The sequence below is a fragment of the Pleurodeles waltl genome, chromosome 1_2 (assembly GCF_031143425.1).
Source record: "Pleurodeles waltl isolate 20211129_DDA chromosome 1_2, aPleWal1.hap1.20221129, whole genome shotgun sequence".
NCBI classification, from domain to species: domain Eukaryota; kingdom Metazoa; phylum Chordata; class Amphibia; order Caudata; family Salamandridae; genus Pleurodeles; species Pleurodeles waltl.
In genome coordinates, this window is record NC_090437.1 from 813,014,113 (window position 1) to 813,040,590 (window position 26,478).

The following is a 26,478-nucleotide window of genomic DNA, read 5'->3' on the forward strand; positions in this document are numbered from 1 at the left end:
GAATAAGGTCCATTTGATACCTCTGCCTTGTCTTCGGATGTACATCGCAACACCCATTCGATGACTAGGTTGAAAAGCAATGCTGGCATCATCCATCCCCGTATCACACTAGTCTTTAATTCAAAGCTATGCTCACTATCTACCTCTTTACAGGTAAGATTATCATTGATGTTTTGTATGAGGAGAACTATCTGCTTTGGTATGCTATAGATCCTCTGAATACTCTGAGGCTTTTTAGTGCATACTTCCAAAGGCTTTCACAAAATAGACAAACTGTATATATAGTAGTCTCTGGCACTCCTTGCACTACTCTATGATGTTGCACAGATTAAGGATCTGATCAACACACTCTATACCTGTGTGTAACCCAGCCTGTTCTTTTCTTAGCTGCTCAGAAATGCACTGTTTAATGGCTTTCGCCAAGATTTACACAGGGATTGACAGATATTGAGTGTTGCAAGATAATGTTCCTATCCGTAGAATCTTGATGATGCCTTTGTTCTATTGTTTTGAAATCAATGTAAACAACGGTCGAAGGATCTTGGCTAATGTTTCAGTGTCTGCCACGAACATTTCTGCATTCAGGTTTTCATGACCAGGAACTTTTCTGTTCCAGAGATATCAGATAATAGAAATGATTTCTTTGTTCTTTAGGGAGGCAGTGTTCATATCCAAGTCTGTTGCTTCCTCATGGATATCCACTTCACATGTTGGAAATAGTCAGACTCCTTTAAAGTGCTTGCAACAGCATGCTTTCTGCTTTTTGTCTGTTGTGAGTAATCTACCTTACTCGTCCATGATAGGGGTTTTTATGTTGCACAACATATACCACTGACTATCTTTCTAACATTAAAGACCTTCCCCATTCTCCTCTTCTTACTGTCTCCTCTGCTTGGCTGGCAACATTGTCCATGTACTCCCTCTTGTCTGCTCTTGTCATTCTTTTAATTTCTCTGTTTACCTGTATGTACTGTTTGTACTTCTACTTCAGCCTCTTAGATTTGGCATCCATGAGGTTTTTTTCTTCCCTCCTGTCTTCAATACCTTGCCATGTGTCTTGCCTTATGCACTCTTTTCTCTCTACTGTCTTGGTACTCATGCCTGTTTCACTGTTAGGCACTTATATTGAAGAGAACTGTTCCCTTTCTTCCTGACTGCAACTGCAGCTGGATCAGATTGATCTTCATTGTCTGCCAGGAATTAGAAAATGTATTTTATTTGTAAGATGAATTCCTTCTCAGTCTTGGGTCCCTGTAATTTTGCTACATAGAATTGTTGTTGCCCTTATGTTTTTCTGTCCTGTTTTCCTGAGCATTAGCTTTACAAGAGCAGTCACCAGGTGGTGAGCACTGCCTACATCCACTGTCCTGCTCACTCTGACATTGTGTGAGTGTCTCCAGGTGCCGCTTATCATCAGTTGGTCAATCTGGTTCCTTTCTCTGCCATTTGGTGAGCACCAAGTTAGTTTTTAAATATCACAGTGGAGTAAGAGAATCCCACCAATGACCAGATAACTTGTGGTTGCACATGCTTCCTTTACCATGGCTCGGTCATTAATCCCGCCCCCTGATATACAGCCGTAAAAGAATTGTTGTCCAGAGATCTTTATTTTTCATTTGTGTTTTTGGATCATTAGAGAATTAATTTACCTTGGGTAGACATTGCTGATCCAGTCTGAATTTTTCTGGATGACATTTTTTTAAAATGTCGGATGTGTTGCAGTGATGATGTAATATTTCAGGAACAATGGGACTTCTATACTTAATTTTGTTGTCAAAACATAGGTTTTGGGGGTCAAGTAGTCTTATATAGACAGATAATAACTCCTCAGAGCAACCCTTCCACAATTTTCCTAAATGGCAGCTATAATAGAGAAAAAAGAGACATATATAGAAATGAACAAATAATAATGGTTTTTAATCCTTTTATGTATACACCAAACTATTATTGTGATCTGAATATGAAAAGAATAATGTTTATCCCTCCTGTTTGAGACAAATTTTCATAGTGCACCTTATTTATTTGTTTCGGCAATTGCTTGTGGTAGATTTGCAAAATGTTGAACATTTGAGCAGAGCAGATCGACAGGGACATCTTTTTGTAGCACAGATTTTGCAAGTACATGTACATGTAAGTTCTATGGATAGAGGATTTAGAAATGTTGTAGGTTTTAGCACACCATCAATATTTTCCCAACCAAATCCACACGATCTTTCTCTATATATGCATGATCCAAAACATTTATACATCTTCTGATCAAGTAGAACACTCTTTTAATGTGTCTATGCATAGAGTATGAGGTCGGTGGAAGGTCACTTAACGGGACTGATCCCTTGAATTCACTGTACCAAAGATCGTCAAATGTGTGACAGTCAGAACTCTTTTTTACACACACGCAAGGTATTTTTCTATCTCTTTAAAGTCACATCCTTCTTCTGTCTCAGGAAATCATTTTAGAAACTTCACAGGTTCAGCAGTTAGAGCTCCATGCTTTGTGCCAATTTTGCTCATTGTGTCATTACCTGTACGAATATGTGCCCTGATAAGAACACTGGACATCTTTGGGTCAAGTATCTTTTACAGAATATGAAGCAGGATTAAGTGTCTTTTCTCGCCTCTTCCATAACCTATCTATAACTCTGACAATTCTTGACTTATGAACATTGTAACAAATCTAAGTAGCACAATAATAACTTCATTTGACATTACAATGACTCAATTAGAATTATTTCAAACAGCCCACTCATCATATGGCACAAAAAAAGGTTAGCTTCCTCCAATTTGCTGTTAAGTTCTTGAACAATATGTCACATACCTTTTGAATATATCTCTGCAAACACCACCTCCTCATTGACAACCATTCTACTTGCAATAATTAGAAGTTCAGTTTTCAATAAAGCATCAGCAATGTTTTGGTGTGTTAACATCCCCTAGTACATTTTCTTTGGTGTTAATGACCAGAATTTATCAAGTTGCACTGGTATAGGTGTTGATTTGTTGATGCAGGCCAGGTCAGTTGTTTCACTTGCAGACATCCTTCTGATTCTCTAACATTATTTGACAGATAGTTCAAGATAACTGCGAAAGACAATGTGCAGACCTTCCAAGGTGCACACTGACTTTGATATCTGTAAAACAGTCTGAACGACCTCTCTGAAGTTTTGTCTGATTGAATCTTGACCATTCGCAATCATGACATATAGTCCATAACAACAGCAGTTTTCAATGAGGACATCATTTCAAATTGAAATTCTTGAGGCAAAAGCCTTTTTCCAAACTCTTGTATGAGTTTTTACTTTACTGGTTTGACTGCAACATCTTCATCAAATAATGCATTTTTTAGAAGAAGATCATGCAACAGAATGCCCTTGATAGATTCACCCCTTTCTTTTGCTACATCCATCTCCCCATGTGCTTGCAAAAGTTATTTTTTCTGACCTGTGTTTTAGTGGCGGGTTGGATGAAACGCTTACTAGGACAATTAAAACGTGGAAGTTTGGCTTTAGTGATTATGTCAAACAGCTTTTTCTCTTTCAATACAAATCTCTCCAGATTCAGTTCTGCATATAGTTTTAATCCATCTTATAAGGACATCTAGTAGATGTGTCTTTATATTGTGTTTAGTCACAAAGTTGTGTAGTTGCACAGGCTCAATCATTTCAAAGGGGTTTCCTTGCTGCGGCATGAAAAAAAGACGGGTGTCAACATGTTTATTAAAACATTCCCCTCTCCCCCACTCCCACAAATCTACAGTGAGGAACAGTTTCACAATGGTCCATTAATCTTGAATTTGTCATTTCTCTGAAAACATTGCAAATAGAAAGGACTTCATGGCATACTAGCTGTCATTGAGCAACATATTCACTCTTACATGTCTGATCAACAATTCCCTTGGAGCTTTTCTGTAATCTCTAGATCATCTGTTCTAGTTTCAAATCTGGAGCCTCAGCATTGAACCTTCTGTCTCTGTCTTTCAACACAAAATGTCTTTGGATAAATTTCTTGTAGAGGTATGGTTTTTCCACCTCTAGCTTCTTCACTCTTTTCAAATACCAGGGCCCATAACTCCAATAGTTCATGCAATCAAATTTGTGAAACACAGTAATCAGTGACTCCACAGTCTTAACATGCAGCTTCCAATTACGTTCCCGATCAGCATGTACCAAGTTTTTCACCAGAGCTGGCATGTGTAAAATATTTCCCCAGCACTTGCAAAGCTCTGGTTTTTCTTCATGTTCTTTAACTAACTCTACAAACTTGGTTTTCAGGTTTTCTGATTTTGGACTAAGTGCATTGAACATGACGTTGCTTTGAATTATGTACTTTGAATGAAGTACACCGCTTGCCTTGTTCACATCTGAGATAAGATATTCAAAGCCTAGTTTGTCATTCTTGTTCCAGAATGCAATGTGTCTGTAGCCTCAGATATGATGAGCATACATTGTAATGAACAAACATAATGGGTTCCGCCCAATAATGACTGCACAGTTTTGCTTCCAAGGATTTCAGCCTCAATAAGTGCATCATCTATGCCACATCTACTGAGATAACTTACTGAACTTCGCAATGCAAATTTTGTCATGTAGAAAACGACCATCAAATTTTACTAGATTGCTCATAAAAGCTACAATATGGAAAACGTCTTAATCGCAGAAAATTGGTAGGATAGGCTGGTCTTCAAGTTTAGCATTCACATTTTGGAAATTGTTTAAAGCTACGTATACTGTTGTGTGGTTTGTGACTGGAGATGGTATTGCTGGTAAAAACCCAACCTTCTTCAGTGGGAATGTATTCAGGGAGATCAGAGCAAGCATTCCAGCCTACAGAATAACTGGATTTTCTTTATCCTTCAGTCTTTGCGGACCATGGCATCAGGTAGAAGAAGATACATTTCCTCAGCCAATTTGAAACTTTCTGGTAGACTAGGACACGTTGATGGCTTGCGGTGATTTTGGATATGTTGGCAAGGCAGTTGGGTTATAGGTTTGCAGCTTTGTTTGTTTATGCCCACAGCTGACACAGCTTGTTTTCCAGCAGTTACTTCATTGGTACAGTCTTGAAAAAGCACCATAGCAGTATCATGTGTGCTGTATGTTCCAGGCAAAGAAGAGATGTAGTCAACACCAAAATTGTCAAGAGCAGCAATTGTAAATCCTTTTCTGTTAAAGTGCTTTGGAAATGGTTTACTGTTGGATTCGCAAGATTTTACAGCATGAGCTGCTAACAAGTTCCTGCTCTGTGCTATATCATTAGAACTTGTTGATACTCCAATCCTATTAATTGAAGTGATGAGCTCGCTACTTTTGCACTTGTCAAAGATTGCATGTCCAGTCATCATATGTAGCGGAGTTTAATTTTTACTGTGCTATAATTCATAAAACATGATTTGGAAAAGACAGTACATTTGCACAGCATAAGTATGTTGGTTAATTGGATTGTCTTCCACTTCCTCATTCATATCTTCTTAGCCATCATCTGCTTCTGTTTCAAACTCAAGAATTTTAGGCACAGATTTAGATTTTTTGATGCAAAACTGCGCAAACGCAGTTTTGTGTCAAAAAGTATAGCTCCGGCATGCGTGATTCCAGGGCGCCAGCTGGGCTCCATATTTATGGAATCCCACAAGCCGGTGCAAAGGGTGGGCTAGCATCAAAGAAAATTACTTTAGCCGGGTGGGGGTGACGGTATGGGGGAAGGGGATTTTGCATCAAAAAATGACGTCAGGCTGGTTAGAGGCAACAAAAATGCCTCTAACCAGCCTAGCTCCATTTCCCCATTTCCTGTTGCAAAACCATCCATACCACATGACTCTTGTCTTGGAAAAGACAAGAGTCATGCCCACCACCCCAATGGCCCCACTGGGGACAAGGGTCACCTGGGCATGGCCATTGCACCCAGTGCCATATAGGGGAGTCCATTTCAGGCCCCCCCAATGGCACTTGAAAATGTAAATAAACACTTACCTGTACTTACCTATATTTACCTGGGATGGGGATCCCCACCCCCTGGTGTCCCTCTGGTGTGGGTGGGGGTGTTCCTTGGGATTGGGGTGGGCACCTGTGGGCTCTTTCAATGGTGTTTGACAAAGGAAATGAGTCCACAAGTTCCCTAAGGCCTGCGCTGACTCAGGCGTTAAATAATGGTGCTAAGCAGGCTGAGCTTCATTATTTAGGCCTGCCTCCCCCTGTGCACCATTTTTGCACGGGAGGATAAATAAGGCCTTTTTTTGGATGGGAACGCCTACCTTGCATGTCATTCATGCAAAGTAGGTTCACGCATCCAGAAAATGACTTTAAATCCAATATTGTGACGCTAGACGGGTCTAGCATCAAAATATAAATTTGAAATTAAGTTTGCACTAAAATAGCTTTGCTGATTTTAAACAATGATGTAAAAAATGTTAAGACACGTTCAGGCATTTTTGTTGACGCCCATGATTTGTGGAGCTCTGGGGTATAACAAAATTTGTCATTAAGTCCAAAATCTAAATCTTTCAGGACATTTCTTAAAATGGTTCCTGCTGGTTTTACTGCATCCTTTGATCTTATTTTGGCAGCAAGAACTTCAGGAGTCAAATCAGCTGAAAAAACCATAAGTGGCTCATTGTTTTTGTTTGACTGACAAAAACGAGTTCTGTCATTGTACATTCTCACCAGAAAAAACTTAATTTCATTAATTTGAATCAATGCAGTTTCATCAATGTTGATCATTATTTCTCTGATCTCACCCAGTGTGAACCCGTAGCCAGCACTCAAGAGTGGCTTTAAAACTTGATTTGTTTTTTCAAACTTAACTGAAGGCTGGCTGTTACGTTGTTGCTGGGAGCTCATTGTATACTCATATTTTTGAATGTATGCACACATGCAGTTCGGGTAGGCCTACAAATCTGCTGCAGATATATTCACCTTGTGGTTTAGATCAGCTACTCAACTGAAAACTCAATATTTGAAGAAACTAGCTGCAGGTAAAAACTTATTTGCTCTTTGAGACTCACATACTCAGCACTTTGGTCTTTCACCAATCCCTTTGGCACTTGTTCTAGAGAAACCACAGATAGCACATTGAAGATCCTCTGCTTTCTTATTAGCTGTTGGAGGTGGATGAGGGGTAGCCATCGATCTAAGTAGATGGGCATTAGGTTTGGTTGTTATCGCTTTCTCAGAAGACTCAGATTCTTGTTGTGATTCACTGGTTTCTGCTATTTTTTGACAATTTCTTCCAGGCTTTTTTCAATTGTACTTGACTTGCAGCACTGCTGTTAAAATGTTAAAATATTTGATCCCCTTCACCCATCAATTTCAATCTTTTGTGAACTTCGTCTTGCTGTATTTCTGCAGCATCTCGAACTCTCACAGTTGATGTTAGCTTTTCTTTTGGATTAGTTTGGCATATGACACATTTTTCTTTGTTGAAGGAGTCCTCAGATTTTGTAGTTAGCAACACTCTGTCAGGAGGTAAAGACCTTCTGCTACCACCTGCTTCTATCATGTTTACGAATTTGAATCAATTGAAAATCAGAAACAAAAACAGTATTAACATATATTACCAATATAATGGCTAAAACACATCAATATAGAGCTGCTGTTTTGGAAAATGACAGAAGGGTTGCTCTGATGAGTTATTTTCTGTCTCTATAAGACTACTTGACCCCCAAAACATCTGTTTTGACACCACAATGTAGTATATATTTCTCATGGTTCCTGAAATATTACACAATCACTGCAACACATCCGCCAATTCAAAAAATGTCACCCAGAAAAAAATCTGCCCAATAAAACAACCCAAGCTAAATTACTTGTTGAATGGTACAAAAACAGAAATCAGAAAAGAAAATCTCTGGGGAACATTTTCTTTTTTTCTGGAGGTCTATCAAGGTGCCAGGACTACATGTTTGTGTTGGGATTTCCCACATTTGCATTCAATTCTCCCATCAAAATGTTCAGGTCACTATCCAGTACAGCATCACGCTCAGCTTGTATCTGTTGTTAAACTATGTCCATGACTATTTCCTTTGCATTACTTATTGTATAATGATGGTGTTGATGTGTCTGCCTTTTAACCAGGCTGTCATAGTTCTGCTGTTGACTGACCTCCACTCAATTAGGCATTTCTCTGAACTCTTTCTCAGAATGATGGCTACTCCTTCTTGATGGTGGTGTTCATCCTTTCCTGAGTGTTGTACCTTCTCTCCTATACTGGTTTTCTTTCTGCCAGATGCTGTCCACCTACTTTACTGTTTCATAGATAGTCTATAATTTCCAGAATCTGATTCTGGTCTAGCACTTGGTACTCAGAAGTTCAGTCAGACTGTCAATAGTTTTCTCGTGGCTTTGAGTACTCTCAGTCATGCACGCCTCATGCAGAGACTCTGGAATTTCCTTGTGCCCAGAAGATTTAATGATTCTTGCTTTCCCTTTCTGTGAAAAATGCATTTCATGGGACAAGGTTGTCAGCCTAGTGCCTGACCCCCAACCTGGATGACCAGAAGATCGCGATTCACCTTTTCTCCTGTTTGGCTTACGTCACCCTTGCAGGAGACTAAGCTCCTGCCAGCATAGCTCTCCATGTATTGAAACACGCAAGCCCCTCAACCACTTCAATGTGGCAATTCTCTGAGGAGATATGAGACCTAGGTCAACCATATAGCAAACTCTCTTTTACTTTAGTCAAATTATACATCACAGTTCACTCATTCCTATTCCCTTCTTGAGACAATGGCTCCCCTGAAACTTTTGATTCACCAGAAGAAGACATATTTGAAAAATTAGAATAGCTTTCTCCGGACTTCTTTTGTTTCTCGTCTCCCATAACCTGCTCTCATGAAGCAGCTCTACATCACAAGTTCAGAAAATTAAGTAAGGTTTTGCAGACCTACCCATTCATGCTGAAGGTATTCTTTTGCTCCATGTTGAAAAATAGTACTTTCAATCCAGTTAGTTTCATTTGCCAACAGATGGAAATGAGGCACATAATAAATCGGTATCACCATATTGAATATCACACAATGAATCCACAGTCAAGTACTCCAAGCAAAGATATTGTAACTTCATCTTAAATGCTCACAAAAAGTTATCATAAGACTGTAAACAAGGATCCAAATTGGTTCCTAAAGGACTTGCCAAAGCCAAGGCTGATCAAGTAAGACAACTAATCATGTAAACCACTATGGGCCTGATTCTAACTTTGGAGGACGGTGTTAAACCATCCCAAAAGTGGCGGATATACCACCTACCGTATTACGAGTCCATTATATCCTATGGAACTCGTAATACGGTAGGTGGTATATCCGCCACTTTTGGGACGGTTTAACACCGTCCTCCAAAGTTAGAATCAGGCCCTATGTCTTTGTTTTTATTCAGTTGTGCAGAGGAAAAGCAGATTTCATCATAAGATAATGCAAATGTTCTCTTGACTTCACTGAAACCCCAGAAAAAAACATGAAATACTTTGAAAGGATTACTGGGATCTTGCTAAGCTGTGACGCTGGGGTCTTCCTTAGTGCCAAAGTATCAAGCCGCAATTGTTGTAACTGTCATGCAAGGTCCCCTGGGGATGATTCAGAACATTACCTAAGGAGTCGTTGGCGTCACAATCTTTGGAGGACTCAACACTGAGAAGGTCTGCTAAGTCCTTTTCTCGATTGCCCATGGACAGTGTGGCTCCTACTAACAGCCACAGTACCACCCAGCACAGAATAGTGCATTCAAAAAGTGTTTTGTCCCTTTAAGAGGATCCAAAACGACCTCTTTAGCAAGCTTTCTGCTCTTGATTGAACATGAAGATTACTGTGGAAGAAATCAGCAGGGCATGAAACTCTCATGGACATCAGGAAGGAGAACAGAGCCGTAATGTCTTGGCCATCTCAGTTTTCAGAAAGGCATAATTTTATTTGGTACAGGCAGAAGCCCAAGATTGATATCCTTTATTGTGTGATGAATTCCAGAGTCCCCTACAGCCCTTTTAGCCTGGTGCTCCTGGTATCTTCCCATCTGGTGCCTGTAAGTGTGGGGATGACAGATACATAAGTGCAGGCTCTTGTGAGGATGTAACAAGTGCATGTAAGAAAAGGGCTAGAAAAATGAAAAATGACAAGGAACAACATAAGCTAAATATCGGGGAATAGAGAGAGAGGAGCTATAGCATCAAAGCAGGTATTGGAAAACCAAGGACTCAAAGTACAAAATCTCACATAAAATGAGAATGGGCCTTCAAGCAGAGCAGCAAGTCAGATTAGGAATAGGGAAAATAGCAGTTGTAATAAAGTTGAAAGAACTCTCAGCACTGAACTCAAGAAAGATATACGTGGCAGCCGTGGAGAGGAGCACAGGTGCAGAGGGAGGGCCAATTAAACGCAATGAGTCAAGTTGCTGAAATCAGAATGTTGTATTGGGACTTGAAGAGACCAAGACAGACTACAGAAGGCACACAAAGGCTAACAGGGAAACTAGAAATTGAGTGTGGATCAAAGCTGAGACAGTTAAGTCAGGAAAAAATACATATAAGCATTAGAGAATGCATAAGCACTAGAAACTGAGATCCACCTCCCAACATGATTCTGGTAGGGTTTCATGAAGCAATGCACTACATGGATCAGCGTGCATCAATATGCTAGCATAAAAAACAGCCAAGACAGAAATGAGAAGTTGAGCAAGGTTTTTAGTGTGTCAGCTGGTGCTGTATTGCAAACTGGGATGGATTCAGGGACTTCAATGCCCTTGGAAGTGCCTCCTGGTGGCAGAATGATAGAATCCCGATATGTGTCAGTGTCAAAATTCTTTTCAAATCTGTTTATCCTGTAAATAGTGGCAATTCTTAATTGTTTCAAGGGTGTGGGTTGTATTAATAATTCAACATATAAGAGCAGATCTGAAAGGGGTGTCATACTAAGTAACATTCTATTTTTTGCAAATGTATTTTACCTGCTCTTGTAAGTGGTATGATGTGGGGGTCACCTACATACAAACATGCCTTCTCCGGCAATACACTAACAACTAATGCCTGACACAAAGCAACACAAAAGAATAATGGACGGGTGCTGAACAATGCAAACACTCACCCCTAGTCACAGACCTGGGTTTAATCCATCATTCTTTTACTCACCATGCCACCCCAATTTGGACCTAGCCATATGCAAATCAGTCTTGATCTTGCTCCTCGTGGGAACAGTCCAGCCCAAACTGCTAAGCCAGGTCCTCTATGGACCGGAAACAAGCATCCTGGGACTGATTTCAGGGTATCACCCTTCATCAGCCAGGCTAGCTTGAACCCAGTGACACTGTGAGCACAGGACCCACGTCTGGACATACCCTTCCCACTTAGGGCAACTTTAGCGACACAAAAGGACGATGGACGGAGTGCTGACACAAAGAAATCAAGTTTTATGAACTACTGAAATGCATGCATTTATATTGGATTTTGTAGGGGTCTGTCTTAGGGTACAGCTCTCAGTCGTTTTTGTATAAAGGTAACGGGTGTCCCTATAGTCCTGCAGAAAAGGTGTTATTACATTAATCCAGATTGCATTTATAGCTTTGCATTTCAAAAGGACAAGCTTTAATAAACATAATCAAACAAATTGATGATTTGATATTACATGGTGGAGACAATATTTTGTATCATATTTTCTTTGTGTAATGTATTTCTCTTAATCATTTGGTGTTACATTTAACACATATTGCATACTCATACAAAAACGTTGCCAGATCTCAAACCAAGAATGGTGAGCTATTTATTAACTATAAGGAAACTAGGCCCCTCATAAGCACTAGTAGCTGGCGCAGTGAAGCATCAAATGATCCTGACCATCTAATCAGTACAATCGTTGTCAATGGTAATTACACCTACCCTACCAAAAGGAGCCGGGTAGTTAGTAAAATCATTGATACAGCAAGCTCGCTTAAAGTTTAGCTGACCATTTATTTGAAAAGTGTGAAACAATGAGCGCTCAATTAGTCTGAGCATCACGTTCAACTTGTTATTAAAAAAAACGTTTATGGAGTGTTCGCTTAAAAGTACACAATAAGTAACTTAAGAATACTTTTGGTGGTGGTTTTCAATACGTGTATTTGTGCAAAAGAAAGAAAGTGAATTAGCAAGATAATATTTTGTTACAAATAAAAATAATCAATATTGTAGTATGTGTTTGAATTTGTAAACAAATGATTTGTGTGAATGCATTTTGAATTATGGAAGTTTGTGCAGTGTCAGAATATTCAAAGCATTGAAAGTATATTTGAACAACTTATAAGGAAAGTTGCTGATACATTTTTCATCGTCCTACATAGATATAATCTATTCCTCTGAGGATAACCATATGTTTTATATTCTGAGTCACTTTAGGGCATAGTTAAAGTTTTAAAAAGCCACTGAAATAAATAACTGCAACAAATTAATGTCTCTGCATCTTGTGCCTTGAATATCTATTGTAGCTGGTCGAGAATAATTATTGTATTTATCTTCATTATCCTAGCTGCAATGTTTTTAATGGGTGCATTTTTATTAGTTCTGCTTTCTTAGAGGAGACATAGAGAAACTCGTTCATAGATTTAAATGGGCAATATCTAAATCAAGTGAAGAACTTGTTATAGAGTCTTGCCAACTGGCAAAGTAAGCTGTTACGGTGTTAAAACGTATTACAGTATTAGAGTATTACAGTGCTAAAGTAGAATATTACTGAGGTTTACAGTTTTATATTGTAGGAGGCTGGCCTGGCTTATATTGGGTACCTGATGGTACTTACACCTAGTGCCAGGTCCAGTTATCCCTTATTAGTAGATTAGTAGTGTTCTAGCAGCTTAGGCTGATAGAGGTAACTATAGCAGAGCAGCTTAGGCTGAACTAGGAGACATGCAAAGCTCCTACTATACCACTTATATCATATGGGTACTATATCATAAGAAACACAATTCTCAGAGTTACTAAAAATAAAGGTCCTTTATTTTAGTGACAATGTGCCAAAAATATCTCAGAGGATATACTCCCTTAGGAGGTAAGTCAAATACACAAAATTTACACACAAACCAAAATCAGGTAAGTAAAATAGTTTAGAAAATAGTGCAAACACTGTAGAATACAATACGATGCAATAGGCCTAGGGGCAACACAAACCATATACTAAGAAAGTGGAATGCGAACCACGAATGGACCCCTAGGCTAGTGTAGTGGGTAGAGCGTCGCTGGGAGCCCACTAAACCCCGGATGAAGGTGCAAAATGGCTGCCTCCGGATGGAAGAAGCTGAAGATTCTGTAACACCGAAAGGTGGTAGGAACTTCTCCTTCATGCAGATAATGTCCCACAATGTGCTGGAAGATGTAGAGTTGTTTCATTGGCAAAAGACTACAAACAAGCCTTGCTAGCTGCAAGAGTTGCAGTTAAAGAAAAAGGGTGCTGCCCAGGCCCAGGAAGGACCAGGATGTTGCCACTTCGGAGAGGAGACAGAGGGGGCCCTCAGCAATGTAGAGAGCCACTGCACAGGAAGGTAGCACCCACGGAAGTCCTTGAACACATGTTCAAGAAGTCTGAACACAGCTGTCGTCTCAATACTGCAAAAAAGGGTCCCACGAAGCCGGAGGTCAACTCAGAGAGTTGCGTAATGCAGGACAGAGTGCTGGGGACCTGGGCTAGGCTGTGCACAATGGATTCCGTGGGAATGTGCACAGAAGCCCTAGCAGCTGCAGTTCACGTAGTGCACAGGACTACTGCCTAGAGAGGGGAGGCAAGGACTTACCTACTTTAAATTTAGACAGTTGGACCACTGGACAGTCTGGGTCACTTGGGTCCACCACCTGTGTTCCAGGGGCCATGCTCGTCTGGATGAGAGGAATCCCAGAGTACCGGTGACGCTGAAGTTTGGTGCCTGCTGAAGCAGGGGGAAGATTCCGTCGACCCATGGGAGATTTCTTCGTGACTTCCAGTGCAGGATGAAGGCAGGCAGCCCCCAAAGCATGCACCACCAGGAAACAGTCGAGAAATCCGGCAGGATTAGGCACTACAATGTCGCTGGTAGTCTTGTTGCTACTTTGTTGTAGTTTTGCAGGCATCCTGGAGCAGTCAGCGGTCGATCCTTGGCAGAAGTCAAAGAGAGAGGTGCAGAGAAACTCTGGTGAATTCTTGCAAGTCGTTATCTGAGGAAAAGCCCACAGGAGAGACCCTAAGTAGCCCTAAGAGGAAGATTGGCCACCGAGCCAGGTAAGCACTTATCAGGAGGGGTCTCTGACGTCACCTGCTGACACTGGCCACTCAGAGCCCTCCAGAGTGCCCTCACACCTATGGATCCAAGGTGGCAGAGGTCTGGGATGCACTGGAGGAGCTCTGGGCACCACCCCTGGGGTGGTGATGGACAGGGGAGTGGTCACTCCCCTTTCCTTTGTCCAGTTTTGCGCCAGAGCAGGGACTGGGAGTTCCCTGAACTGGTGTAGACTGGCTTATGGAAGGAGGGCACCATCTGTGCCCTTGAAAGCATTTCCAGAGGCTGGGAGAGGCTACCCCTCCCCAGCCCTTAACACCTATATCCAAAGGGGGAGGGTGTAACACCCTCTCACAGATGACATTTTTTGTTCTGCATTCCTGGGACTGGGCTGCCCAGACCCCAGGGGGGCAGAACCCTGTCTGTGGGGTGGCAGCAGCGGAAGCTGCAGAGAAAATCCGAGAGAACTGGTTTGGCAGTACCCGGAGTCCACAGTGGAGCCCCGGGGATGCATAGGATTGGAACCCCAATATCAGATTTGGCATGGGGGGACAATTCCATGATCTTAGACATGTTACATGGCCATATTCGGAGTTACCATTGTGAAGCTACATATAGGTATTGACCTATATGTAGTGCACGCATGTAATGGCATGTCCGCACTCACAAAGTCTGGGGAAATAGCCCTGAACTATGTGGTGGCATCTTTGCTAGTGCAAGGGTGCCCTCACACTTAGTAACTTTGCACCTAACCTTCAGCAAGTGAAGGTTAGGCATATAGGTGACTTATAAGTTACTTAAGTGCAGTGAAAATGGCTGTGAAATAACGTGTGCGTTATTTCAGCCAGGCTGCAGTGGCAGTCCTGTGTAAAGGTTTGTCTGAGCTCCCTATGGGTGGCAAAAGAAATGCTGTAGCCCATAGGGATCCCCTGGAACCCCAATACCCTGGGTACCTAGGTACCATATACTAGGGAATTATAAGGGTGTTCCAGTGTGCCAATTGAAATTGGTAGAAGTGGTAAGCAGCCTATAGTGACAAATTTAAAGGCAGAGAGAGCAAAAGCGCTGAGGTTCTGGTTAGCAGAGCCTCAGTGACACAGTTATCCACTACACAGGTATACACATTTAGGCCACAAACTATGAGCACTGGGGTCCTGGCTAGCAGGGTCCCAGTGAGACATATAAAACACACTAAAAAATAGGGTTTTCCCTATGAGCACTGGGATCCTGGCTAGTAGGATCCCAGTGAGGCAGTAAAAACACTCTGGCATATACTCACAAACAGGCTAAAAGTGGGGGTAACAATGCTAGAAATAGGCTACCTTTTCCCATGTATTTCCAAAGGTTGATGGTTGGTTCGGAAGACAGTTGCACACGTTGCCCCAAATTATTGTCCCAACAGTGCATCCAAGAGAGGCTGCCCACCATTCTCTCCCAAGACATGGTGAAATGCAGTGTGCTTGTGCCTGCTATCTTCAAGTAAGCCTGTTCTGCTATGTCTAATGCCCCAGCTTCAGAGGGCCTATAATCAGTTTGTCTATGCTTTTCAATTTTCATCTTCCAAAGTGCGCAGTTCATCACGTTAATGAGCATGAACATTTCCATCGTTTGTCCAAATGCTTGCAAATTGCCCGTGATGTATTGTGACACCAAGGTTACTCTACTGCTTGATTAAGTGAGTGCAAATGCAAAACCCTTCAGTAAATAATTAGTGATCTTTTACCTGGAGGATCAATTTAGAGATCTCTAGACCACCTCAACTTACAACTGTAATGCATCCCTCAAATGTCATAATAAATTGCCATATGTGCCATAGTGAATGTATAGCGAATACACAAAGTTTAGAAAACTAGCTCCTCGCCATTAAAAGTTTTAAACCCCAATGCAGCAAAACAAAGCGGACATTTATTTTTTCAGCATTATTCTCTTTTGATGCCAGAAAAAGCACTGTTGTGTATGCACCGCTGTACTTTGCACGCTGTCTCCTCAGCTGACAGATTGAGGACAGCTTCCAGCAGCCGAGTGACACAGATGTAGATGACTTGAGTTTTACCGAACTTCCTTGACAACAATAAATGTTTCTAATCCCCGACTTGCTGCATGAAGTCCGGCCTCTGAAAGGGGTCTCATGTTGATTAGAAAAAGGAAAAGATATGACTTGCTTTCTAGTGGGTGTACTAATAGACAATAGAGCGTTGCTCCTCCACTTGAAAACCTCAGGCTTCTTGCAGCTAGAGTATGATTAATCGTCTGGTGGCAATGTGAATGCACATTTTTTCATGTGATGCTTTCATTTTTCAGATCAGATTGCACTAAACCACAGGACCATTGTGTGCCCCATGATTGACGTCATTGACCACAATCACTTTGGATATGAGGCGCAGGCTGGAGATGCCATGCGGGGAGCATTCGACTGGGAAATGTACTACAAGAGAATCCCCATTCCTGCTGAGCTTCAGAGAGCTGACCCCAGTGACCCCTTTGAGTAAGTAGTAGTGACCGGTGCTGGGAAGTGGGTGTCAAAGAACTGGAAATGTCGATAAGTTGTCAGTTGTATTGGTGATGCCCTGAAAAATCAATAACTGCAAAAGGCAATACACTCATTGGACAACCCATACAAACCACCAGAGCAGATATCAAGATACCAGCCAGTGGCTAATGACTGTGGAAATCATCTGCTGTGGGTGGACAAAGGTGAGTGGGAGTTCCTGAAGGAACAAACAGAGGGGTTTGGAGATGGGCCGAAGAGCACAATATCGCTTGATTGCTCAGTGGCAGATAAACAACCTTTGGAAACGGATTGAAGGCAGAGTATGAGCTTCATTCTTAACAACTGATCTAGATCTCAGTGGATGGAATCCCACAACACAAATGTGACGGATATCCCGTCCACCGTATTACGATGTCCATAGGACATAATTAAATCCTAATCTGCTGGACGGAAATATCTGTTCCATTTGTGACAGAGTAACCCCATCCGCCCAACTCTAAATCAGGCCCCAAGTCTAAATTCTCTGCTATCAAATACTCCTCTCATGATCGATGCCGTGCTCTGTCTACTGCCACATTTTAAAAAACTGGGGCTTCAAGCTAGAAGAGAGTCACTCTGACCTGCAAATAATCTTTGAGACGCTTGCTTTCGATCCCAGGGTTCTGCGAATCAAATGTTACATTTTTACGGTTTATTCGTAAACAACTGGCTCTGTATATTAATGTATTCATTTTTCTGCTTGTATAAGTGTTTAGCTGGTGTATATCCTTGAGCAGTCAAAGAAAATATATCTCAGTTTAGTTCAGAAACTGAATTGTTGATGCAGGTCCCGTATTAATGGCTTTCATCGATTTTCCGAACGTGCGGAACAAGGAAGAGGTTCTGTGCCTACAACACCCACTCATGCTTTTAAGCTCTGCTGAATCCAGCAATCAGAATAAAAGGTTCTGAATTAAAAAAAAAAAAAACATTTTAGATACAAGAATATGTGGTTGCACAGATGATGTTTGTATAGATGATTGAATTGCTATTTCTTCGTCTAAAGCATGCTTATTACATGTTCGATGAGGCCAGCCTGACACACTTTCATCAGCCTGTGGTGTGAAAACGTGTTCCATTAGGTTTTAGAATAAAATTATGTTTTAATTAGAGTGTTATGGAGACTCCCACTATGACGTCAAGGGCAATATTAAACTAAAGGTACCGATTTTTACGAAAAAATATAAGGCAAACTTTAATGACCAGTGTGAGCTGTCAAGCTCCTGGCACAAGCAACAAGCATCGAAAAAGATTTTGGCCCTGATTCCAAGTTTGTGTGGGGTTCCCGATCTCTGCTCAAACCCCTGTTTGGTCAGGAGTTGTAATTCCGAGTATGGTGCTATTTAAGACACCTGACACCTAACTACCGAGTGCATTAAGTACCCTTTTAAATTGGAATTTGGTTTGGTATTTACCTACCCATGTGACTTTTGGTGCGGTAAGCACCCAAAATAAGCATGCTATGCCCCCATATTCGAAATAGGTGCTATTTATTGCACCCAAAGAATGCTTGAATCCCATGGTAACAGATATTACCATGTAAGTTAAACAGCATCTTCAATCTGAAAAACTTAGAATCGAGCCCTTTGGTTAGATTTTGGAGGCAAGCTGGCTGCAAGTACACCTGTCTGCATATCATTACTACATGTGCTGTCTAGGAGTGGCAGAACTCAGAGTTTTACTCCACTGATTTTCGTGGAGTTACCTAAAAACTGGGAGAGATTCTGTGGAGTTCCATGAATGGCGGAATTCCTTCTTGTTTGCACTGATTTTTAGCACAGGGAGTTTCTCCCGAGCTGTAAAAGCAGTGCAAATGGCACCACTCAGTGCACTAGGGAGCCCTGCTTCTTTCTGTTACTTGTGTAGATTTTGTACTTGAGCAGCAGCTTTCACAACATGAGCGGCAAGGTTCTCAATGCGAGTGGTAGCAACCTGCTTCCACCGCCTGCATTGAAAAAGCTTACTGTTACGTGGTCTAGCGCTCAGTTTTTATCACTCATGCTCAAGAACTTAACTTTGGCGAGCTGAGCTTGAGAAAATCTCTGCCACATGGGGATTGGCAGAGTTTTTGCCGCACTCCGTGCTCCAAGCAGAGAACGGAGTGGGCAAAACTCTGCGAATTACACTGGAGGAGAGGAGTTCACCTCTCAGCCCTAGTTCAATACAGATATGCTCGCACACCAACTCAAACCATATGGAGTTTCTGATACAATAATTTCACATGATAACTCAAAGTAAAAGAAGATGCAAGCCTTGTTTTAAAAAAATAAAGTACTGGAAACACTTAAACAATATGCACAGAAAAGGTATTGAGGAGCAGAGATCGAGCCTCTTCCATAAAAATATATAAAACACGTACATACATTACATACCTGATAACTAATTACTAAATGACAAATATGATGCATACCCTACTCTTTATTCACAACAATGGTTACCAATAAAATAAACTCAAACTTGAAAATATTTACAAATTGAGCAAAAATATCATGAAATTATACAATGCTCCTGAAAAACAAATCAAAAGAGTGGGCCTTATTTCGAGTTTGGCAGTTGGGGTACTCGACCACTATTGTTCTGAGTGTCACGTCTACTGCATTGCAAGTGCATTAGGGTGAATGACACTCTAAAGCCAGCCAAGGTGTCATCCACTTCGTTTTGAGAAAACCTGTTTACCAAACTCTAAGGCTTAAACTACAGCATTTAAATAATTATAGAGGAAACAACCCTCTAAATTTCATGTATTTTAGCACATGACAAAAAATACTACATTCTACTAGGAAGAACATGGCGGCAAGCTGAAGTCGGTCGCAGAAGAGTGTGGAGCAGCGGGAGCTGACCTTGTAGATGGGATAGCGGAGCAGAGGCCAGTTGAGTCTGCAGTGAAGGCGGCAGGATCTTGTATTTTTTTTTGTGGTATAAACGCATCTTTTCCAACAATGCAGTACAGCTCTGGACGTCCCCATACTGCAGTCATTCCAGCAGCAAACCTCCTGGAGATCGGGTTGTCTCCCTATCCTGGCCACTTGGGGTCGTGTATTTGCAGGCAAAGCAGGCTTGCTGCTGCAAGGTTCTCCTTCCCGGGTAGAGGGGCCTACAGGACAGTCAGCATTTCATTCAATACTGGGGAGTCACAGAGGACCCAGGTGAAAGACCTTTATCTGTGGATCCCGCTTCTGGAGGACTCATGCAGTTACCTATGTTGGGGGTCCCAAGGGTATTCAGACTCCTTGCTCATATCAGATCGAAAGGCACAGACTTAGACCCTTTGACTATTTTTTGGGGGAACTAAAGGTCAGCAGAAAGGGGCTCTGCATATTACACACCCTCTCCATGGAACAGATATGCGCTACAGGTCTACTGCCCTGACTTAGCTGAAACCGGTGGGCAATCTGGAGCAAAAGGGTGCTGGTAGATCAAGTAGCCTCGCCTCAGCTTGACAGTCCTGTATAACAGTTAAAAAGCAGAGAGGGGTCAGAAGCGGCAGGAAGGGTGCTTTCTTATCTGCTTCTCTACAGCCCGAAACCTACCTGGGTATTGCTCCCTCTCTTAATTTCTTTATTAAGGTAATGGAAAATAAAGCAAAATCAGGCATGGTTTTACCTAATGCGCCCTCCCCCCCCCCCCCCCCCCTCCACTGCATGATCTGGACCCTAGACCACCTGTACCTGTACGGGACAAGTCAACATCTGCAGGGGCTGCTCTCCCGGGAGATCGTCCTCTAGGTCCTATGGGGTCAACCTATTCTTTGGCACCCTCCACTTTAATCACAGCCCCTGATGTGGCCTCTATGCTTACCGTTGCAAACAGATATGCTCCTTTGACTCTGTTGGAGGCTCGTGAGAGAGCAAGCAGTGGAGTCATTCTCCTAATGTGCTGGGTACCTTGGACCAGAACACCAAACATTTCTTCATTCCAGAACTTTTATTTCAACTAAAGTCCCATATGATTGAGAAATTTGCCTCATCAGAACACAAGGCATTTGAGATGCTTGAGGCTAAATTAGATGCCTTACCTGAAAGCACTAGGGTTCTCGAGGAGGAGATGGCTTCTGCAAAATCGCTGTTAGCAGAAAATGTGCAGGGTGTAAGAGAAATGAAGGAGGCCAGCCGTCAACTTCAGAATGACATCAAGAGATTGGAGATTCACGCCAGAAGCAATAATGTAAGGCTGTTGCATGTGCCAGATAGTATGGAAGGCACTGACCTTAATGGGTTTGTCATCGAAATTTTGCAGAATGACTTTTTAGAGGAAGTTGGGAATTTCAATCTGGAAAAGGATATTTGTGAGAAAGTAGCCTCTTTCTAGCCTTGTTACCCCCACTTTTGGCCTGTTTGTGAGTTTATGTCAGGGTGTTTTCACTGTCTCACTGGGATCCTGCTAGCCAGGGCCCAGTGCTCATAGTGAAAACCCTATGTTTTCAGTATGTTTGTTATGTGTCACTGGGACCCTGCTAGTCAGGACCCCAGTGCTCATAAGGTTGTGGCCTATATGTATGTGTTCCCTGTGTGGTGCCTAACTGTCTCACTGAGACTCTGCTAACCAGATCCTCAGTGGTTATGCTCTCTCATTTCTTTCAAATTGTCACTAACAGGCTAGTGACCAATTTTACCAATTTACATTGGCTACTGGAACACCCTTATAATTCCCTAGTATATGGTACTGAGGTACCCAGGGTATTGGGGTTCCAGGAGATCCCTATGGGCTGCAGCATTTCTTTTGCCACCCATAGGGAGCTCTGACAATTCTTCCACAGGCCTGCCACTGCAGCCTGAGTGAAATAACGTCCACGTTATTTCACAGCCATTTTACACTGCACTTAAGTAACTTATAAATCACCTATATGTCTAACCTTTACCTGGTAAAGGTTAGGTGCAAAGTTACTTAGTGTGAGGGCACCCTGGCACTAGCCAAGGTGCCCCCACATTGTTCAGAGCCAACTCCCTGAACTTTGTGAGTGCGGGGACACCATTACACGCGTGCACTACATATGGTAACTCCGAATATGGCCATGTAACATGTCTATGATCATGGAATTGCCCCCTCTATGCCATCCTGGCATAGTTGGCACAATCCCATGATCCCAGTGGTCTGTAGCACAGACCCTGGTACTGCCAAACTGCCCTTCCTAGGGTTTCACTGCAGCTGCTGCCAACCCCTCAGACAGGCATCTGCCCTCCTGGGGTCCAGCCAGGCCTGGCCCAGGATGGCAGAACAAAGAACTTCCTCTGAGAGAGGGTGTGACACCCTCTCCCTTTGGAAAATGGTGTGAAGGCAGGGGAGGAGTAGCCTCCCCCAGCCTCTGGAAATGCTTTGTTGGGCACAGAGGTGCCCAATTCTGCATAAGCCAGTCTACACTGGTTCAGGGGACCCCTTAGCCCTGCTCTGGCGCGAAACTGGACAAAGGAAAGGGGAGTGACCACTCCCCTGACCTGCACCTCCCCTGGGAGGTGTCCAGAGCTCCTCCAGTGTGCTCCAGACCTCTGCCATCTTGGAAACAGAGGTGCTGTTGGCACACTGGACTGCTCTGAGTGGCCAGTGCCACCAGGTGACATCAGAGACTCCTTCTGATAGGCTCCTTCAGGTGTTAGTAGCCTATCCTCTCTCCTAGGTAGCCAAACCCTCTTTTCTGGCTATTTAGGGTCTCTGTCTCTGGGGAAACTTTAGATAACGGATGCAAGAGCTCATCCGAGTTCCTCTGCATCTCTCTCTTCACCTTCTGCCAAGGAATCGACTGCTGACCGCGCTGGAAGCCTGCAAACCTGCAACATAGTAGCAAAGACGACTACTGCAACTCTGTAACGCTGATCCTGCCGCCTTCTCGACTGTTTTCCTGCTTGTGCATGCTGTGGGGGTAGTCTGCCTCCTCTCTGCACCAGATGCTCCGAAGAAATCTCCCGTGGGTCGACGGAATCTTCCCCCTGCAACCGCAGGCACCAAAAAGCTGCATTACCCATCCCTTGGGTCTCCTCTCAGCACGACGAGCGAGGTCCCTCGAATCCAGCGACTCTGTCCAAGTGACCCCCACAGTCCAGTGACTCTTCAGTCCAAGTTTGGTGGAGGTAAGTCCTTGCCTCACCTCGCTGGGCTGCATTGCTGGGAACCGCGACTTTTGCAGCTACTCCGGCCCCTGTGCACTTCCGGCAGAAATCCTTTGTGCACAGCCAAGCCTGGGTCCACTGCACTCTAACCTGCATTGCACGACTTTCTAAGTTGGTCTCCGGCGACGTGGGACTCCTTTGTGCGACTTCAGGTGAGCACTGTTTCACGCATCCTCGTAGTGCCTGTTTCTGGCACTTTTCCGGGTGCTACCTGCTTCAGAGAGGGCTCCTTGTCTTGCACGACGTCCCCTCTCTCTGCTGGTCCAATTTGCGACCTCCTGGTCCCTCCTGGGCCTCAGCAGCGTCCAAAAACTCTAACCGCACAATTTGCAGCTAGCAAGGCTTGTTGGCGTTCTTTTGGCGGGAAAAAACTTTTGCACGACTCTCCATGGCGAGAGGGATCCGTCCACCAAAGGGGAAGTCTCTAGCCCTTTTCGTTCCTGCAGAAACCTCAGCTTCTTCTGTACAGTAGAAGCTTCTTTGCACCCGCAGCTGGCATTTCCTGGGCATTTGCCCATCTCCGACTTGCTTGTGACTTTTGGACTTGGTCCCCTTGTTCCACAGGTACCCGAGATTGGAAATCCACAGTTGTTGCATTGTTGGTTTGTGTCTTTCCTGCATTATTCCTCTAACACGACTTCTTTGTCCTTAGGGGAACTTTAGTGCACTTTGCACTCACTTTTCAGGGTCTTGGGGAGGGTTATTTTTCTAACTCTCACTATTTTCTAATAGTCCCAGCGACCCTCTACAAGGTCACATAGGTTTGGGGTCCATTTGTGGTTCGCATTCCACTTTTGGAGTATATGGTTTGTGTTGCCCCTATCCCTATGTTTCCCATTGCAGCCTATTGTAACTATACATTGTTTGCACTGTTTTCTAAGACTATACTGCATATTTTTGCTATTGTGTATATATATCTTGTGTATATTTCCTATCCTCTCACTGAGGGTACACTCTAAGATACTTTGGCATATTGTCATAAAAATAAAGTACCTTTATTTTTAGTATAACTGTGTATTGTGTTTTCTTATGATATTGTGCATATGACACTAAGTGGTACTGTAGTAGCTTCACACGTCTCCTAGTTCAGCCTAAGCTGCCCTGCTAAGCTACCATTATCTATCAGCCTAAGCTGCTAGACACCCTATACACTAATAAGGGATAACTGGGCCTGGTGCAAGGTGCAAGTACCCCTTGGTACTCACTACAAGCCAGTCCAGCCTCCTACATTGGTTGTGCAGCGGTGGGATAAGTGCTTTGAGACTACTTACCACTCTTGTCATTGTACTTTTCATAAGAGAAAAATATACAAAACAAGGTCAGTGTATATACACATAGCCAAAAAGTTTTGCATTTCCTCTTTTCACTCTTTTCTAAGTGCTGAAAAGTACTTCTAACTTTCTAAAAAGTTCTAAAAAGTTTAAAAAGTTTTTTTTCTCTGTCTTTCTAAAAGCTCTGACAAACTTTTTATCTTTTACTATCACTTTAACTCTCTCTAAAAATGTCTGGCACAGGCCAAAATGTTGATCTGTCCAAACTTGCATATGATCACCTTAGCTGGAAAGGAGCAAGGAGTCTCTGCATAGAGAGAGGTTTGAGTGTAGGGAAGAATCCTTCCTTAGAACTGTTAATTAACATGCTTAGAGTACAGGATAAGGCCATAAGTGCCCCATCTGTTGAAAAAGTAGCTAATGGTTCTCAATCTGATCCAGGGACTCCCCCAGGAAAAGATTCAGGAAAGAAACTCCCTAGCCTGCCCATTACTAGACAGTCTAGCATAGTTGGTAATGATGATGAGCCACACCATATAAATAGTGTTGTCTCACATCATAGCAAAAGCATTTATTCTCACCATACTGGTAGTGATGTTTCTGTTAGCCAAGCTGTTAGGGTGGCTTCTGTAAGGGACAGGTCTCCTTCTGTCCATTCTCACCATACTTCTGTTTCAAGGCATGTCCCTCCCACCCACCCTGATGACAGATTGTTAGAAAGGGAGCTCAATAGATTGAGAGTGGAACAAACCAGACTGAAGCTCAAGAAGCAACAGCTGGATTTGGATAGACCGACTTTAGAAGTAGAGAAGGAGAGACAGAAACTGGGTTTAGAAACCCATGGTGGCAGCAGCAGTATTCCCCATAGTCATCCTGCAAAAGAGCATGATTCCAGGAATCTGCATAAGATAGTTCCCCCTTATAAGGAGGGGGATGACATTAACAAGTGGTTTGCTGCACTTGAGAGGGCCTGTGTTGTACAGGATGTCCCTCAAAGGCAGTGGGCTGCTATCCTATGGCTATCATCTAGTGGAAAAGGTAGGGATAGGCTCCTTACTGTGAAAGAAAGTGATGCCAATAATTTTACAGTTCTTAAGAATGCACTCCTGGATGGTTATGGCTTAACCACTGAACAATACAGGATAAAGTTCAGAGATACCAAAAAGGAGTCTTCACAAGACTGGGTTGATTTCATTGACCATTCAGTGAAGGCCTTGGAGGGGTGGTTACATGGCAGTAAAGTTACTGATTATGACAGCCTGTATAACTTGATCCTGAGAGAGCATATTCTTAATAATTGTGTGTCTGATTTGTTGCACCAGTACTTGGTGGACTCTGATCTGACCTCTCCCCAAGAATTGGGAAAGAAGGCAGACAAATGGGTCAGAACAAGGGTGAACAGAAAAGTTCATACAGGGGGTGACAAAGAGAACACTAAGAAGAAAGATGGTGAAAAATCTCAAGATAAGCATGGGGACAAGGGTAAAACCAAAGATCCCACTTCAAATCTTAAACACTCTTCAGGGGGTGGGGATAAAACAAATTCTTCCTTTTCTTCTCAACCTACACAATTTAAAAAGCCTTGGTGCTTTGTGTGTAAAAACAGAGGCCATAGGCCAGGGGATAAGTCCTGCCCAGGTAAACCCCCTGAGCCTACCACCACTAATACATCAAGCTCTAGTGCCCCTAGCAGTAGTGGTACTAGTGGTGGGACTGCTGGCAACAGTCAAGTTAAGGGTGTAGTTGGGTTCACTTATGGGTCCATAGTAGAAACTGGGGTAGTCAGTCCCAAGACAGTTTCTGTCACACCTAGTGGCATTGGCCTTGCCACACTTGCTGCTTGTCCCCTTACAATGGATAAGTACAGGCAGACAGTTTCAATAAATGGTGTTGAGGCCTTGGCCTACAGGGACACAGGTGCCAGTATCACTTTGGTGACTGAAAACCTAGTGCACCCTGATCAACACATCATTGGACAACAGTATAAAATTATTGATGTCCATAACTCCACTAAGTTTCTTCCCTTAGCTATAATTCAGTTTAGTTGGGGTGGAGTTACTGGCCCTAAGCAGGTGGTAGTATCACCTAGCTTACCTGTAGATTGTCTCTTAGGTAATGACCTAGAGGCCTCAGGTTGGGCTGATGTAGAGTTTTATGCCCATGCAGCCATGCTGGGCATCCCTGAGGAATTGTTCCCTCTCATTTCTACTGAAATGAAAAAGCAAAGGAGAGAAGGCCTGAAAACTCAGGATCCCTCTCCATCAACAGGTAAAAAGGGTATCACAGTATCCCCTAACCACCCTACCATTCAGGATACCATTCCTGTGGTGGGAGAAACCTCTCCTGGGGTGGCACCTGTTCCAAGGGAATCATCAGCTGGCAAAGCTGGA

General features: G+C 42.8%; 1 protein-coding gene across 2 annotated transcripts in view; it reads left to right on the top strand.

Moving 5' to 3' along the window:
* The window catches only part of GALNTL6 (polypeptide N-acetylgalactosaminyltransferase like 6), a 2,249,191-nt gene that overhangs the window by 1,776,067 nt on the left and 446,646 nt on the right, over positions 1 to 26,478 (top strand). For both annotated transcript variants that reach the window (XM_069244332.1, XM_069244340.1), the window contains one exon: positions 16,488 to 16,671. In XM_069244332.1, the coding sequence (XP_069100433.1) occupies positions 16,488 to 16,671 (184 nt within the window). The remainder of the gene's footprint in view (positions 1 to 16,487; positions 16,672 to 26,478) is intronic.